We start from the raw sequence: 17,110 nt of genomic DNA, 5'->3' as shown, positions 1-17,110 counted from the left end.
TTGGGACACAATGGTGTCCCAATACTTCCGCAAACTCTGTGACGTCACGAGCAAACGTCATCATACCGAGACGTTTTCAGCCGGATATTTCCCGGGAAATTTAAAATTGCACTTTATAAGTTAACCCGGCCGTATTGGCATATAGTGCAATGTTAAGATTTCATCATTGATATATAAACTATCAGACTGCGTGGTCGGTAGTAGTGGGTTTCAGTAGGCCTTTAGAAAAGGTAGAAAAGCGCTATACAAGTACAACCCATTTACCATTTAAAATTCAGACTTGTATCACAATATTGCCAAAATTGTAAAGTTTTCTTATAAGATTGTGACTTTTGTCGAGTAAAATTACGACTCATTTCATAAAATTGCCAAAATGTTAAGCTTTTTCTTGTAAAATTGCAAACGTTATTGAGTAAAATTCCAACTTTTATCATGATATTGCACAAATGTTCAGTTTGTCTTGTAAAATTTTGACTTCCGTTGAGTAAAATGACGACTTTTATAATAATACTGCCAAAATTCGAAGTTTTTCTTGTGAAATTGTGACCTTTTTCTTTTGAAATTTCAACTCATTTTTCCACAACAAGCTTTTTTGTATATTGGCATAGTATGTATATATTATTAATTTTGTAAATACATATATTTATATAACTAGAAAGGGTAGTCCTAAAGAGGTAGGCGTTTTTCGGAGGTCTCAAGAAGGTAAGAAATACGTGTGTTGCGTGTGTGTGTGTGTTCCATGTAATCATGAGCTAACTATAGTCCGCACAGGCTAACGTCTGGGAAGGACGTGCATGCGACGCAGAGGCAGCTAGCATGATGCATGATGACTGCAAGCCGAATACGAAATGTGAACAAATGTAATCCATTGTCGTGATTAATCATTGCCACCCAGTACGCGGAACATGTTCCTAATGACAACGAAGGCGAAGGACGGTTTATTGTCTAGTCTGGAAAAATCGCCACAACCTAACCATAACCGCCTTGGAAAGCCATCGTCGTGGCGACACGAATCCACTTCCACGGACACATTTTACACGTTCATATAGTCAATAAATATAATTCGCCACAAGAACATATGCGCTAAAGAGACCGTCACCAACCTTGATCCGCTCGGCTCCCCGCATCCACTTGTTACAATTGAGATTTAACACCATGGATCCCTGGTTAAGTTTCCTGGCGCTGGAACAAAAAACGAAGCTGGCCGAAGTCGGACGAAAGCGAAGAAAGGTGGCGAAGTAGTGTTAAAAAAAAAACCGACGTCTTCCCTTCGGTACCGTCAGCAAACAACGGCGAAAGGTTGTGTCTTCCAACAGCTGTTGTTCCAAAATGGAGTTAGCCGAGTGAGAGCCAACCAGAGTGGAGGCTCCCACTCCTCTGTGGGCTAAAGCCAACCCCACACTGCACTCAACATCACACGCTTACACACACACAACAAAAAAAATCATCTTTTGATGGGGGGTGGGGAGGGAAGCTTCGCCGAGTGTGGATTTCACAGCTGTATTTAGTGTTTCGCAGCTTTATTTGGTGGCGCATCAAACCAGAAGACACCCACCTGATGAGGTTTCCTCCAGGGAGCCTGCAACCCTTTTCATGTTGGCTCTACAGGCAAATACTTGATCCATGTTTGCACTGAACAAAGAATCCCCTGGCCTATTATTAGGAGGTTCGATTTCGTTCACATTGATTGATTGATTGATTGATTGATTGATTGATTGATTGATTGATTGATTGATTGATTGATTGATTGATTGATTGATTGATATATTTTTATTTCAAATATGTATAAAAACAAGAGAAAGCCTGATCCAATACAGTGCTATAGCCTTAACAGCCATTATAACAAAATGAAAACAATGGAGAATAAAAAACGAAAACAAATGAGCATTGGCCTTTTTTTTTTTTTTTTTTTAATTACATATTTGAAAAGGAGTGAGAAGAAGTTTACACTTATTTAATCCCACCCCTTTTCTTTAAATCATAAATTACTCTGAGCTAGAACTACCTATTCACTCTATGTACAACTTAAAGGCCTACTGAAATGATTTTTTTTTATTTAAACGGGGATAGCAGATCCATTCTATGTGTCATACTTGATCATTTCGCGATATTGCCATATTTTTGCTGAAAGCATTTAGTAGAGAACATTGACAATAAAGTTCGCAACTTTTGGTCGCTGATAAAAAAAAAGCCTTGCCTGTACCGGAAGTAGCGTGACGTCACAGGTTGAAAGGCTCCTCACATTTCCCCATTGTTTACACCAGCAGCGAGGGCGATTCGGACCGAGAAAGCGACGATTACCCCATTAATTTGAGCCAGGATGAAAGATTCGTGGATGAGGAACGTGAGAGTGAAGGACTACAGTACAGTGCAGGAAGCATCTTTTTTCGCTCGGACCGTAACTTAGGTACAAGCTGGCTCATTGGATTCCACACTCTCCTTTTTCTATTGTGGATCACGGATTTGTATTTTAAACCACCTCGGATACTATATGCTCTTGAAAATGAGAGTCGAGAACGCGAAATGGACATTCACAGTGACTTTTATCCCCACGACAATACATCAGCGAAACACTTTAGCTACGGAGCTAACGTGATAGCATCGGGCTTAACTGCATATAGAAACAAAAGGAATAAGCCCCTGACTGGAAGGATAGACAGAAAATCAACAATACTATTAAACCATGGACCTGTAAATACACGGTTAATGCTTTCCAGCCTGGCGAACCTTAACAATGCTGTTGCTAACGACGCCATTGAAGCTAACTTAGCAACGGGACCTCACAGAGCTATGCTAAAAACATTAGCTATCCACCTACGCCAGACAGCCCTCATCTGCTCATCAACACCCGTGCTCACCTGTGTTCCAGCGATCGACGATGCGACGAAGGACTTCACCCGATCATCCGTGCGGTCGGCGGCTAGCGTCGGATAGCGCGTCTGCTATCCAAGTCAAAGTCCTCCTGGTTGTGTTGCTGGAGCCAACCGCTAATACACCGATCCCACCTACAACTTTCTTCTTTGCAGTCTTCATTGTTCATTAAACAAATTGCAAAAGATTCACCACCACAGATGTCCAGAATACTGTGGAATTTTGAGATGAAAACAGAGCTTTTTGTATTGGATTCAATGGAGTCCGAATACTTCCGTTTCAACGATTGACGTCACGCTCATACGTCATCATACATAGACGTTTTCAACCAGAAGTTTAGCGGGAAATTTAAAATTGCACTTTATAAGTTAACCCGGCCGTATTGGCACGTGTTGTAATGTTAAGATTTCATCATTGATATATAAACTATCAGACTGCGTGGTCGGTAGTAGTGGGTTTCAGTAGGCCTTTAATGAACTTGTATATACATACATTACAGATATATACATACATATGCACACCACACACATACATAGCCACACCATTACCATTAGTGATCATGGAAATGGTATCATGCCACCACAGCAGCACCACTGCCTCAATGGGCAGCCGCATACTCTTCTGTAACATAAACAACCCAATATCAAAGCCCTTCTTCATTTCTGTACCTCTGGAATACCATGTACCTATACTTCTTTTTAAACTGGTTTATGTTTGGACATTGCTTTAACTTTTAATTCAAACCATTCCATAATTTCACGCCACAAATTGAAATACAAAAACTTTTAATGGTCGTTCTTTAACTAAGCATTTTGAAATTTAAATTCCCCCTTAAATTGCAACCCTCCTCTCGTGTGCTGAACAATTTTTGAATGCTTCCTGGGAGTTTATTTATTTTGGCTTTATACATTATTTGTGCAGTTTGATACAAAATAATAACATTAAATGTCAATATTTTTGACTGTAAGAATAGTGAGTGAGTATGGTCCAGATATCCAACCTTGTTGATGAATCGTACAGCTCTTTTCTGAAGTGTAGTTATTGAATTAATTATTTCACGTTCCTAAATTTGATACAGAAATTCTACGTTATTATTGAGCGGTTTTGGAGGCCCCTCAAAACGCCACAATTTTAACACGTATCTTTTTTTAATAATAAAAACAAACTTTAAGACAACTAATTTTGTTTAAAAAACATCATAACAGAATGTACTATATCTACAAACCGTTGTTATTAGTAGTGGTATTTGAAGAGCAGATTTTTACAGGATTTCCTGCGAGCTGCTTATTTGTCAAATATACCATCAGCAGCTTCTCCATATTTTCATGGATACATGTCTGCCGTTTAAAAAAATATTTTAACACCCTTTTCTGGCGTTATAACCTATAGCAGGGGTTCCTAACCAGGGCCCAACAGAGGGGCCCGGGGCCTACTCAAATATTAACACTGAACTGCCAATCTTACTCTTGAAATTAATCGTATTCAATAATTATAGCTAATCTACTTACAGGTCAACATGATACTCCTTATGAAATAATATGAAACTGTGTTAATCACAAAGATAATTATCAATGCTTAGGTCAGGTCAGCTCGGGCTGATTACAAAAATAAATACTACCATATTTTTTTGACGAGAAGGCGCACTTAAAATTTGTTAATTTTTTCAAACATCGACAGTGCGCCTTATAACCCGCTCCAAATAAAATGATGCTTCGGGCCACTTTTTTAACCTGGGTGCAGATTAGGGACAAGTGCCACATAAAGTGCCACATAAAGTGCCACATAAAGTGCTATAGTCCATGTATTGGAATGCTGATTTTTTTTAGTTTGTTTAGGTCAAGCCTCGCGCAAGTTCAGTTAAAAAATTATGAAAGGACTTACATCTTTTCAGCAGATTCCTTTAAACACTACAACACTATTGTATGGATCAGGGGTGTCCAAACTTTTTCCACTGAGGGCCGCACACTGAAAAATCAAAGCAAGCGGGGGCCATTTTGATATTTTTTATTTTAAAAACCAATACAATATATGTATAAAATATAAAATATACCTTTAGGCCTCCACTCAGGCTTGATCCTGGGGGCCGCAAAGGGTTTTGGTCCAAAAAATATAAAAAAAATGTGTCATAATTCAGTATTATTATTGTTATTATTATTAAAAGTTTAAATCTCTAGATCAACATTACGTCTATCTGTCAATAAGACGTTTTTTTTAATGGAAAAAACACAAAATATGTAATATTTTCACCCAATAAAATTTTCAAGTGGAATATTTGAGATTATATAATAATTGGAGCCTTAAAAAGGTCAATAACTCATAACAACATTGATTTTAATTCATTAGTCTTTTTTAGTAATGACACTTAAAAACAAATCACACAAAAATTATTGGGGATCCAAAAGGGTCCTACTCATTAAAGTGTTAAAAAATAAATTATATATTTTTTTAGCTGTTTACTTTTAACACAATAATCTCGAGATGAACTTCAGATCTATCCATGAATTATAAGTTGTATTGTTGTTTATGTTTTTTGTTTGATCGTTTTAGGCCCTGTTTTAAAAAAAAAAACAGCTTAGTTTTTTAAATGGCAAACACAAAATATGCAACATTTTCCCCAAATAATATCTCAAAGTGGAATATTTAATGTGACGTTATTGGAGCCTTGAATAGGTCAATAATTCATTATGACTTTGGTTTTGATTAATTATTTTTTAAATAAAGAAACAGCCTGCATGGCAGCTTTGTGTTATTAGAGTCAACATTGCAACATGTTCTTGTTGCATTTCACCTGTTTGTTTTTTTATACCACTTTTTATGTTTTTTTATAGTATTTTTAGAATGTGCCGTGGGGCCGTTACAAAATTACCTGTGGGCCGCAAATGGCCCCCGGGCCGCAATTTGGACACCCCTGGTATAGATGATGATCGATTAGCCTTTTAACATTAGGTGCTTGAAAACAGCAGCGCTCCTGTTGTAAAGACAGGGCAATTTTTTTTCATAGAACATTGAGGTCCCAACTTGTGATTTACATAACTGAGGTGTTCCTCAAGGCACCCCTTTGATTCCTCTCCTTTTTGACAGTTACATTGTTTTTCGTAATGGGATTTACTGTTTGTAACTAAGGTGTTGCTGAAACTTGTTTACTTCAGATGCAATCAGTGGTCATTTGTTAAACTTCTTTAGTTATACTAGTGGTGTTCCTTCAGGTTCCATTTTAGGTCCTCTCTTTTTCATCATTTGGGCTATTCAACTGGTGACCCGTGAGTTCAGTTCATTAAACTTGTGAGAGACTCACATTTTTGCAAAAGATACTTGAAAACACTAGAGTGCTGTCTTTTAGATCAGGGGTCCCCAACCTTTTTCCCACCAGGGACCGGTTTAATGTATGCATTATTTTCACAGACCAGCTTTCCATGTGTGGCAGATAAAACCAGCAAAAAAATGAGCATGAAAAATCAATTCACTATAATGCTGAAGTAGTGGGAGCCCTGGGCATGTTTCTATTGAAGAGATGGTCCCCGGCACGTTGATGGCATATACTATATACCAGTGTTTCTTAACCATAAGCCGGAGCCCAGTGTTGGGCCGCGAGCGCCCCCTAGAATGTAATATGTGTGTTTTTCAGCTCTGGTCTGTATAGGCAGCAGCGGTACTCAGTTGTAATACACGTTACCAACACTTGTGGCAGTAATGACAATATAAAACAAACAAAAGAAGTCTGGCGCTAATGTCATAGAGAAATTTCTTAAGCGCAAAAATTATAACTAAAGTGGTGAAGCTGTATTTTCATTTGCAATTTAATTTTATTGACAGTTTAGTTGAGAAGCATATCTATTATTCCATCCATCCATTTTCTACCACTAGTCCCTTTTATTAATTTATTTTATTTATTTTAGCACAACATAATACATATTGTTTGTCAATGTACTGTTTATTTGGTTAGTACTTCTTCTAATCAGCCTGACCTGAGCCTAGGGTTTATTTGTTAAATTATATAGTATAGTATAGTATAGTATAGTATAGTATAGTATAGTATAGTATAGTAATATAATCTTTGTGATTAACACATGCTTTTATATCATTTGACAAGGTAGTAAACTGTAAGTAGTTTGGATATAATTATTGAATATGATCAAAAACAAGAATAAGATTAATAATTCAGTGTTAATATAGGAGTGGTCCCCGGGCTCATCTGTAGTTGAAAAGTTGGGTCCCGAAGTCAAAAGCGTCAAGAACCCCTGCTATATACAATGACCCTGCAGGGTACTGCAGATGGAAATTAGCCTTTGGCTATAATCTGAGTGATTGATTGATTGATTGATTGATTGATTGATTTATACTTTTATTAGTAAATTGCACAGTACAGTACATATTCTGTACAATTGACCACTAAATGGTAACACCCAAATAAGTTTTTCAACTTGTTTTTGTCCACGTTAATCAATTCATGGTAAATCATCTGGTACATTAACATTTTATATGTCCATTAATGTGCATTGTCCCATGTACTGTAACAAAGGAGTTGTAATATACATCTATACAAGCTTATTGGTGTGTTTAGTGGGACAGGCGAAAGTTAAGGCGGAGAAAATGTGGTAGTTTATAAATTAATTAATGTTTCTGTGTGGCCCGGTAGCAAATGCATCACGGACCAGTACCGGTCCCCGGACCAGTGGTTGGGGACCACTGTTATAGATTATATTTGAAATGGTCCTTGAAAACAGCAGAGCTCCTGTAACTTTGACAAAATAAATAGACCGAAATCAAATGTCAACTGTGGAGGACGCAGGTCCGGAATATACAATATAAGACTAACAGTGAAGGAAGAAGTATGGCTCCCAGTTCTTAGCTTTCTGGAAATGTGGCCCCAAAAACAGTTTAGTTGAATATCTTTCGCTGATGTGTTGGATCCACTATGGACTGGACTTTCACAATATTATGTCAGACCCACTCGACATCCATTGCTTTCAGTCTCCCCTAGAGGGGGGGGGGGGGGGGGGGGGGTCCTCTCCAAGGTTTCTCATAGTCATTCACATCGACGTCCCACTGGGGTGAGTTTTCCTTGCCCTTATGTGTGCTCTGTACCGAGGATGTCGTTGTGGCTTGTGCAGCCCTTTGAGACACTTGTGATTTAGGGCTATATAAAGAAACATTGATTGATTGATATCCCTTCTCAAGGGGTAAGGGTGTAAAATGCATGCCGAGTGTATCCTTTGAGGGAATTCTATTGCATTACTGGCACATCACCGCTTGTGACCTCACCTGTGATCTGTCAAAACAGATGATTTGATGATTTTTGGTTTAACCATTTCAGCTGCAGCAACACAATATTGTGCACACATACAGCAGGGGTCTCTGCACCTATAGTAAATAAGTGCAGAATGCAGCATTAGAGTAAAGAACACTCAGTCAATGATATAAAACCAGGGATTCTTAAACTGTGGTACGTGGGTTGCATCTTGTTGTACGCCAAATAATCACTTGATTAAAGCACATGGTTAATTTTTCTATATTCAAACAGAGTGAAGTGAATTATATTTCTCTAGTGACTCAAAGCACTTTTACAAAGTGAAACCAAATATCTAAGTTGCATTTAAACCAGTGTGGGTGACACTGGGAGCAGGTGGGTAAAGTGTCTTGCCCAAGGACACAACGACAGTGACTAGGATGGCGGAAGCGGGGATTGAACCTGGAACCCTCAAGTTGCTGACACGACCACTCTACCAACTGAGCTATACCGCCCCAGAGTGTTACTGTTCAGACTGCATGCGTCATGTTACAGTGACCAAAATATTAAACATACTTGTCAAATAAAACCTCTGCCTTGTTTTAATAAATACTTAGGCCTACTATGCTACTGTATTTTTTATTTTGGTCATTATGGTGGTATATGGAGAGCCAGGTTTTTTCTGAGATGGTACTTAGTGAAAAAAGTTGTAGAACCACGGATATAGCTGGTCAATCGTAAGAGTTGTTGTAACCAGTTTAGAGATTTTTCAGTTTATATATATATATATATATATATATATATATATATATATATATATATATATATATATATATATATATATATATATGTATGTATGTACCACCATAATACGTATAAGCACAGGAATCGCTGCTCATTCAAAAAGTAGTGAAGCTACTGCCAAGCTACAGGGAAATGTAGTTAAGCTATGTGACTTCACTACATGTAGCTTGTTACTGCCCATTACCGTGTATATACACACTGCAATGTCAAACATGGGATTGCAGCATGCAGCCATTCAGAGAAAGGCAAGCGCCTCACTTTGACCGTCAGCAAAATTACTCAACTCATGGAATCACCAGTAACCATTTGACAAGCATCAATAGCCATCAAATCTAGATGCATTAAGCAAAGACAGGTTCAATTTTATTGATTTGGGCTTCATGTTGTTAAAAATGGAATGAGTTGCATGCTGGCTTTGGGCTCTTTAATCAAATTCATCATGAATGTTCAATTTAAGAAGTGTTCCAATGTATTAGTTTAACCATGTGTAAAAATATGCCACACATATCCATGGCCCTTTTTTTTCTTTTTACAAAACACCTTATTTCAAATTCAGAAATCAATCTAACATTCTGGCAACATATTTGTACATATGAATTGAAATAGACGGTGATGGGGATGGTACATTTTGGAAGATTAACCTTTCGGGTCTTTCCGCACATTTCAAAGACAGGCCATTAATTTGCAGCCATCTCCATGCTTGAGATGCACAAGCTAGAGAAAAGATTTACCCCCTCAGGGTCTCCACTTTCCAAATGCCTAAGCCTCGCGCATACCAAACACCAGGCTTTCTGTTAAATGTCAAGTAAAGCTCAAGATATGAGATTATGCCATTGTTTTTTTTTTTTTCCAATTCTAAATTAAAAGCTCCTTCCCCAGAAAACCACACATGTGTAATTAGCAACTGGATAAGCATTTAAATTGCCCTTTTTGGTTTTAAACTGAGTGGAAGACATTTTTGTTCAAAATATGAAAATATCAGACGAGTAATATACAATTTTTGCAAAGATATAGACATGCAGTAAATTAAACACATGACAGTGAAAAGAGAGGAGCATAAAAAAGCTGTGTTCTGTGTTAATGTTTCTGTGGCAACAGGCCAAAAGGAGACCGGCGGGCTCAATGCTGAGGCTATTTTAATCTTTTATATTAATCCAAACTCATAGGAACAGAGCTCCGCATTGATGAAATACATACAATTAGAATAAAAGTATTTATCATGTATGTATTTCATTCATTAAAATGGTTAGCTCAAGTCATGTGGTAACAATGATGTACTGAAGTCAGTGATATAACAGTATAGATGTTTTATTAAAGCAGGCCATAGAATTGAGCATTTTTCTACTTTAACTGCAATGACCCGATTGTCCCATGCAGTGGTGAATCATGAGACCAGCTTAAGAAACTCAAATCCTGTCCAGAACAGTATGGTAAAAATACACACAAGGCTGTGTGACTCAGATCCTTCACCAATGACTTCCACATTATGATGATCCCATTTCATTTGGATTTTACTTTACTGTTACATTGTGCTACACAATACACTTTTAGCAACAGGCATGCATAAAAAATAAGCTATTGCTAAGTAAGCAATAAGATAACACAAGAGAGTAGATGCAGCATTATGGCACAGTTCTATATAAGTGACATGGTGGGAAACTTGGCAAAGTAAGAACTGAATTGGACGTGTGTGATCACCTTGGGTCTTGTGTTGAGAGTGTGTGATTACATGAAATGACATACAGGTAAAATAAACATACAAGTTACAATAAATATAAAAAGCATAAGGATTTACTCAAACAACATGTCACAGTGGTCAAGTGGCCCTTCTGAAGAAGACTGAAGATGACAGTTGACTGAAGACGGACAGGTAAAAATGCCATTCAGTATACTGAAAATAATGTCTGACTAAAAGAAAAATTGAAAATTACATACAGATTTAGAAAGATAATCTGTGAAAAAGGAAGTGAGACAACATAATACTAAAGCATAATGAAGCAAAGGCGCTGGAATACAATGTATGTAGTGATGCATCCACAACTTGATAAAAATACACATGGATATAACTTTGGTTAGTATGATACATCTCTTTAAGGCAAAGAAAAAGCTGTTAGATCTGACATCTGACATGTTATTAAAAGACCAGTGAGATGGTTCTAGTGATGCATTGTAACTACTATCTCTTCAGTGCAGCTAAAACATATTTTCGTTCATTTTCTACCACTTATCCTGTTCAAAATCAAGAGTAAGCTGGATCATATCCCAGCAGACTTCAGGCTGGAGGTGAGATATTTTGGTCATGTTTAAATCTAAATTTAGGGAGGTGATGCTCGAGTTAATCCTTTACACTAGTCCTTTAATCTTAAAAGACGCATTGTGGAAGTACGAGACTATACAGACAAAGCAGCACATTAATGCAGATACAAAAAGCACTGTTATTTGTGCATGTATAGCCCAGAGTGAAAAACATCAATTAAAAATAAATGTAATGATATGACCAGTTATGGTTAAACACGCATCACTGATGAGGCTTTTGCCATGCTCGTGTCACAAGCTGCCTGCAGCTGATGACTAAACGAGCTGAGCGCAAACTATACAACACTGAACATCCAGCTCTAATAGTGTTTCTAAGATAGTACAAAACAAAAAAGGAAGACTATTAGCAACTTGCCCGAACGTTCATAATTCGAATGTATCAAGACAATGTCTTGGCAGTGTATTTACAGTCCTTTTCAGTAACATGAGTAAAGTGGAGAGCGCAGCCCCCTGAAGGCCTCTTCGTCCTGCCCGCTGGCTTCCTCGCCATGAAACAGCATGGACTCTGGCAGAACCACACCCTCTAGTGGATCTGGCTGGCAGAACTCCACTATGAATTCCTCCTCAGAGTCCAACAGAAGTCTTGACCATGCACGCATGTCAAGTTGGCCAGCAGTGCCTCCATACTCCTCTGGCAGGACTGAGCGGGGAATGTTTCGGTGCAGGGAGCGCAGGTCTGAGCTGTGAAGCATGTACTGTACAAAAAAAAGAGAACATTAGCTACGTCATCAATCAAATTCATAATGTTAATGAATACTCAGTAACTCCTCTCAAAGGATTTGAGAAAATACAGCTTAGTTTTTCATTTTCACAGAAAATTAAAATTGTTTTATAACACAAGGTTAAAAATAAAAAACAGCTAGATATGTATTAAAATGTTTTTTTTAACTAAAAGAAACTGAAACAATAGTTACCCTCTCTGCCATCTTCTCTTTCAGGAAAGGTTTGATTACAGCAAAAATGCCTTTGAAAATCCGAGGTTCATTAATTATGTTAACAGCCTTGATTCTGATTGGAAACCCATCCTTTGAATTAGAACAAAAGCTGTTTTCAGAGCAGGCAAAGCTGTTATGTGTCCGACACGTGACATGATTCGTGTGCTAGTATGAATATCAAAATGGAGATTTCTGACCTGGAGGATGCTCACAACCTTTTTGGCAAGGAATGGGCCTGGATTTGAAGCCTGTGACATTCCAACTCCAGTGTAGTCAGCCAGGATAACGATACCGTTAACTTGTGTTTCTTCTGGCTGGATCAGTTTCTCCAGTGTCAGATAAAGGGCCCTCACATTGTCAACAAAAGGGTAGTCATTTGGTTTCCATTTTCCTGTACAAGAAAAAAACAGTTGTACTGAAAGTTAATCAAAGGCTGGAACACAGTCTACAACATTAGGAAATGTAGTGAACACAGACGGTTTGCTATTAGTTCTAGAATTGGAGTGATAACTAGAACCAGGTAAAATAATAAATTCTATTGATTATGGAATATTTTCAATTTTGCAACATCGATTCAAAAGGCATTATTTTGATTATCACAGCAGAATAAATGACATCAGGCGTATTCGGGAATTAAATTAGATTACTTCTATAGCCCCCTTTCGCAGGATTGTCGTCAAGTGTGCCAGAAAAAAACAAATTTTCGGCCTTCACAATAAAATCGCTTTGAATGCGTGAACAAAACAAGAGTCCTAGAAGAATAGCTTACATATTTACAGTTGTATTATTTTGCATTTGAAGAAACAATACCTTAATGCAATTTAGAGTGATAGAATGTTGTACATGTACACTTTCAATTGCAATTCCTTTCTTATTTCAGAATTGCACTTTTGAGAAAGTTTAAACCAGGGGTGTCAAACTCATTTTAGATCGGGGGCCACATGGAGAAAAATGTACTTCCAAGCGGTAAAATCACAGCACGATAACTTAACAATAAAGAAAACTTCAGATTGTTTTCTTTGTTTAAAAATAGAACAAGCACATTCTGAAAATGTACAAATCATAATGTTCTTGGGTTTTTGTTACACTTACATGTTGCAGTTAATAGTATTCTATTTTTATTTGTCGTTATTTATACTTTCTGAATAAATTATGTGATAATGTTCATCAGTCAACTCATTGGTGTTAATTTCCAATCTATCATGATAAAAAAATGATATTAAAATAAAATTACAGGATGTTATTTATGTTTTTTGCTAATTTTCCTCGACTGGTGCACGAACATGTGGTTTATTTTTGTTTTTACATATGTAGCATAATCTACAAAGATACAAAGAATTGCTATTGCGACATCTAGTGGACACATTTAGAACAGCGGTTTCTTTCAGTCAAAAATTTTCGGCTCATTTTTATACTTAGCAAACTCATCCCGTGGGCCGGATAAAACCTGTTTGTGGGCCATACGTTTGACACCCCTGGTTTAAACTGTCCTAAGATGCTTAAGGTAAAGAGAAAATACTAATTGATCAACAATATTTGTACATTTAAGTTTAACACAAATCCATACAAACTAATATACAGTTGCAACCCGCCACATCGCTCTTCAAATATGGCAGAATTTTTTGTGACATTTTTAAAGCACATTCTACAACTTTTGGGTCCTAAATTAAGCATACAAATAGCAATAAATATACTGAAAATATCAGTATTACAGTAGTATTAGCCACTGGAGTAGACCAAAGTAATTAGAGTCATGGCTACTGATTTGCTTAGCCTCAGTCAGCATTACTTTGTAGGATTAGAAAAGTTTAACGGTGACTAAAAGGTGTTATTGTAGATATGTAGAGGGCTGTCATAAAGTTGAAAAACATATTTAGAAAGTCGTAAACAGTTTTTAATGCTCAAGCTATGAACATATTTGATTTACAGGGCTTTTCCTGTGTTCAAAATTGCGTGGCGGCCGCCCCCAGCCAAAGCGATGTTTATTGCTCAACACAGCATAAAGCTCTGGCTGTGTTGATTGAGCGATTGATGTCCCTCTGCGGCAGCTACGTATTTTAACTGCAGTTGCAGCGTTGCGCCACTATAGAGGCGCTATATTGACAGCAGTGCACCGGAAAGACCTGAAGCAACTACAGAAGAAGAAACAGATCAAATCGTGTTTTTTCCCGCTACTTAGTGCATAACGTTGGCCGTAACAAGTGGATTTATGCCATACGGAGCATGATACGGAGAGATCACTGGACTCCTACAGAACACTCCAGACTGTGCTGTGAACATTTTGTCTCTGGCAAGTGAACACAGCTAGTAGTGTTAGCTTTGTTTCCAACCTTTTCTGACTAATTATAATAGATAGATTGATTGAATTATTTATTAGAAGTTTGCATAGGATCAGGTCGAGTTGACGGTACAAATTGACTAGCACAAGGTCAACTAAAAGGAGTTACCCCAAGAAAGCATTACAAGCATGTCGTGTTTATTTTAAAAAATGTCCTCCGTGTCAGAGTAACGTTTATGTTTTTTAGCGTTGCAGATATAGCAGGCAAAATCAGTCACTACTTTAAAAAGCGATCTCGCGAGGAGGAAAGTCAAGAGTCCAGGTGAAACAGAGCAGAGAAATTAACGTAACAAGTAGTTAAAATGTAATAATTCATGGTGGTGACAACATGTGGACATTTTTGTCCACTGAGCGCTTGAAGGCTGCTTCAAAATCATCTATGAGAGTCTCAAGTAAAAGTGGCCCCACCACACAAGCTATGAGCCCATCATTCTCTTATGCAAGCGCTTAGGCCACAGGTGTCAAACTCAAGGCAAATGGGCCATAACTGGCCCGTGACATTTTATCTGGCCCGCAAACACCTGGAAATGATATGTGTCAGTACTTAATATTTTCCCACCAAATGTTTTTTTTTTTTTCATTTTGACAGAAAAAATATATATGTACTGCTTGAAATTGCATGCCTTTTAAACTTTAATAGTTTCCATTATTGCAACAAATATTACAGTATATTATCATACTTTCCAAAAATGTTTTGTCTAAATAAAAATAAATACTTAAATATCTGCTTGACTTATGATTTTACAGCAAAATAACCATCAAATTAATAAAAATGACAATACATTTTACGGTGTTCTTTAACTTAAAAATTACCAATGATTGTCACACACACACACTAGGTGTGGTGAAATTAACCTCTGCATTTGACCAATCCCCTTGTCCACCCCTGGGAGGTGAGGGGAGCAGTGAGCAGCATCGGTGGCCACGCCCGGGAATTTTACAGCATAAATTGGGAAAAAAAATACAATTTTTTTGCGTTAAAATTCTGGCGCATGGTCAGGATTGTACCACCTCTGCCTCAGTATGAGCCAGGAAAACCCTGGATTTATAAATAATAATTTCCTACTTCATGTAAATTCATTGATTGCGGTCAACAGCGATAAACGAGGGACGACTGCGTGAACAAAAAACACCAACCTGGCCGGAGGCAGAGGATGTACCTCCCATTGGGATCAGGTCGAGGCAGGACTGTGAGAAAGCCCAAGTCCAGTACATGCTTTACCATAGATGGCTTCAGGTCCTGGAACACCTCTGGCCAAGCTTTATGTCCTGCGTGGTAATTGACTAACAGCTGCAGGGCTCGGTCGTAGTCAAACTTTCTGGCCCGCAGGAAGCGCAGAAGGAAGGCATCATCCAGCCTTGTCCTGAGATTGGGCTGCTCCTACACATTCAAGTGAGAGGGGAAAAAAGAGGCAACTGACAAGACTATGCTCACCATTAAAAAAGACGTGTTGCTGGTGTATTTATTTTGATGACGATTTCAATCAAACCAAGCTTGGTTTTTAAAGTAGACAAATTCAAATGAAAACCTTTAGTATCATGTCTCGTAGTGCTTGAACATCCCGTAGACGCCATTCTGGTTTCTCCTGGAGCTCCTCTCGTGCCTTGGCCACCAGTTCGGGACTAAGTGTGCAGGTGTAAACAGCTGGTGGGGGCTCAGGGGACCAGTTTGGTTCTGCAGCTGCTGTCAGGTTGACTGAACCAGACCTGAGACCGACGGACTCAGCCATTGACTGACTGACTGGATGAACCAGTTTGGAGAAGCGACATCCAAGAAAGAATAAAGCAGGCCACTGTCTCAATGAAGTCAACACCCGTTAAAACCATCAAATGCAAAAACTTCACTTACCCCGTGATAGGGGACTTTTCTTCGAAACCTCCTTCAAAACGACAGGGTCACTGTTGGATCAAACCATCACTCGACATAGCTCATTTTAACATGAACCCTAAAATGAGACGCAGCGACAAAGCTGAACTCGAAATAAGGTTTCCTCTTAAAATTGCATTTAACTTAACGGACATGTATGGTCATTATGAGAACACATGAAGCCAATGAAATGGCGTCAATGTCCACCACTGCAATCGATTGACAAAAAATTACAACGGAACTGTCAACTACTCGTATGATCTTTTCCGGGTTGGAATACAGCGAGCTCTCATTGGCTAATCGCTGTCACGTGTGCAACTACGGAAGCCTCTTGTTTTTTGACGCAGTCCTTGTTAAGTATATTAATACAAGTATATTAATGCAGGATCGTTGTAAACCAGGGGTGTCCAAACGTTTTCCACTGAGGGCCGTGCACGGAAAAAATGAAAGCATGTGGGGGCCATTTTGATATTTTTCCATTTTCAAACCATAACAAAATATATATATATATATATATATATATATATATATATATATATATATATATATATATATATATATATATATATATATATATATATATATATATATATATATATATATATATATATATATATATATATATATATATATATATATATATATATATATATATATATATATATATATATATATATATATTTTTTACCTTTAGGGCTCCCGGGGACCATAAAGGGTCTAAGTCATTAAAATGTTAAAAACAATCAAATGAT

General features: G+C 37.7%; 2 protein-coding genes across 4 annotated transcripts in view; both read right to left on the bottom strand.

Annotated features, from left to right (window-relative positions):
• The window catches only part of pkig (protein kinase (cAMP-dependent, catalytic) inhibitor gamma), a 61,009-nt gene extending 59,392 nt beyond the window's left edge, over positions 1-1,617 (bottom strand). Inside the window, exon 1 of one of the 2 annotated variants that reach the window (XM_062053489.1) lies at positions 1,556-1,617. The gene's annotated coding sequence lies outside the window, so the exon portion shown is untranslated. Of the gene's footprint in view, positions 1-1,103; positions 1,480-1,555 lie in introns of those variants that run through there. The other variant, XM_062053488.1, reaches the window with a different exon arrangement.
• A 9,060-nt stretch (positions 1,618-10,677) lies between these two features.
• Positions 10,678-16,639, bottom strand: ttpal (tocopherol (alpha) transfer protein-like). Of its 2 annotated transcripts, none has more exons than XM_062053485.1 (6): positions 16,341-16,639; positions 16,021-16,232; positions 15,629-15,872; positions 12,351-12,544; positions 12,133-12,243; positions 10,678-11,913 (listed from the first exon to the last, which is right to left on the bottom strand). In XM_062053485.1, exons 2-6 carry the CDS (start codon positions 16,219-16,221, stop codon positions 11,635-11,637), a joined length of 1,029 nt encoding a protein of 342 aa, XP_061909469.1. In that variant the 5' UTR covers positions 16,222-16,232; positions 16,341-16,639; the 3' UTR covers positions 10,678-11,634. The 2 variants fall into 2 exon arrangements, with proteins under 2 accessions (XP_061909469.1, XP_061909470.1); XM_062053486.1 differs by having other exon boundaries at positions 16,021-16,228.
• Positions 16,640-17,110: the final 471 nt, after the last annotated feature.

Source organism: Entelurus aequoreus, linkage group LG07, assembly GCF_033978785.1.
Source record: "Entelurus aequoreus isolate RoL-2023_Sb linkage group LG07, RoL_Eaeq_v1.1, whole genome shotgun sequence".
NCBI classification, from domain to species: Eukaryota; Metazoa; Chordata; class Actinopteri; order Syngnathiformes; family Syngnathidae; genus Entelurus; species Entelurus aequoreus.
The sequence above is the reverse complement of the archived record's forward strand: the minus strand, read 5'-3'. Positions and strand labels throughout refer to the sequence as shown.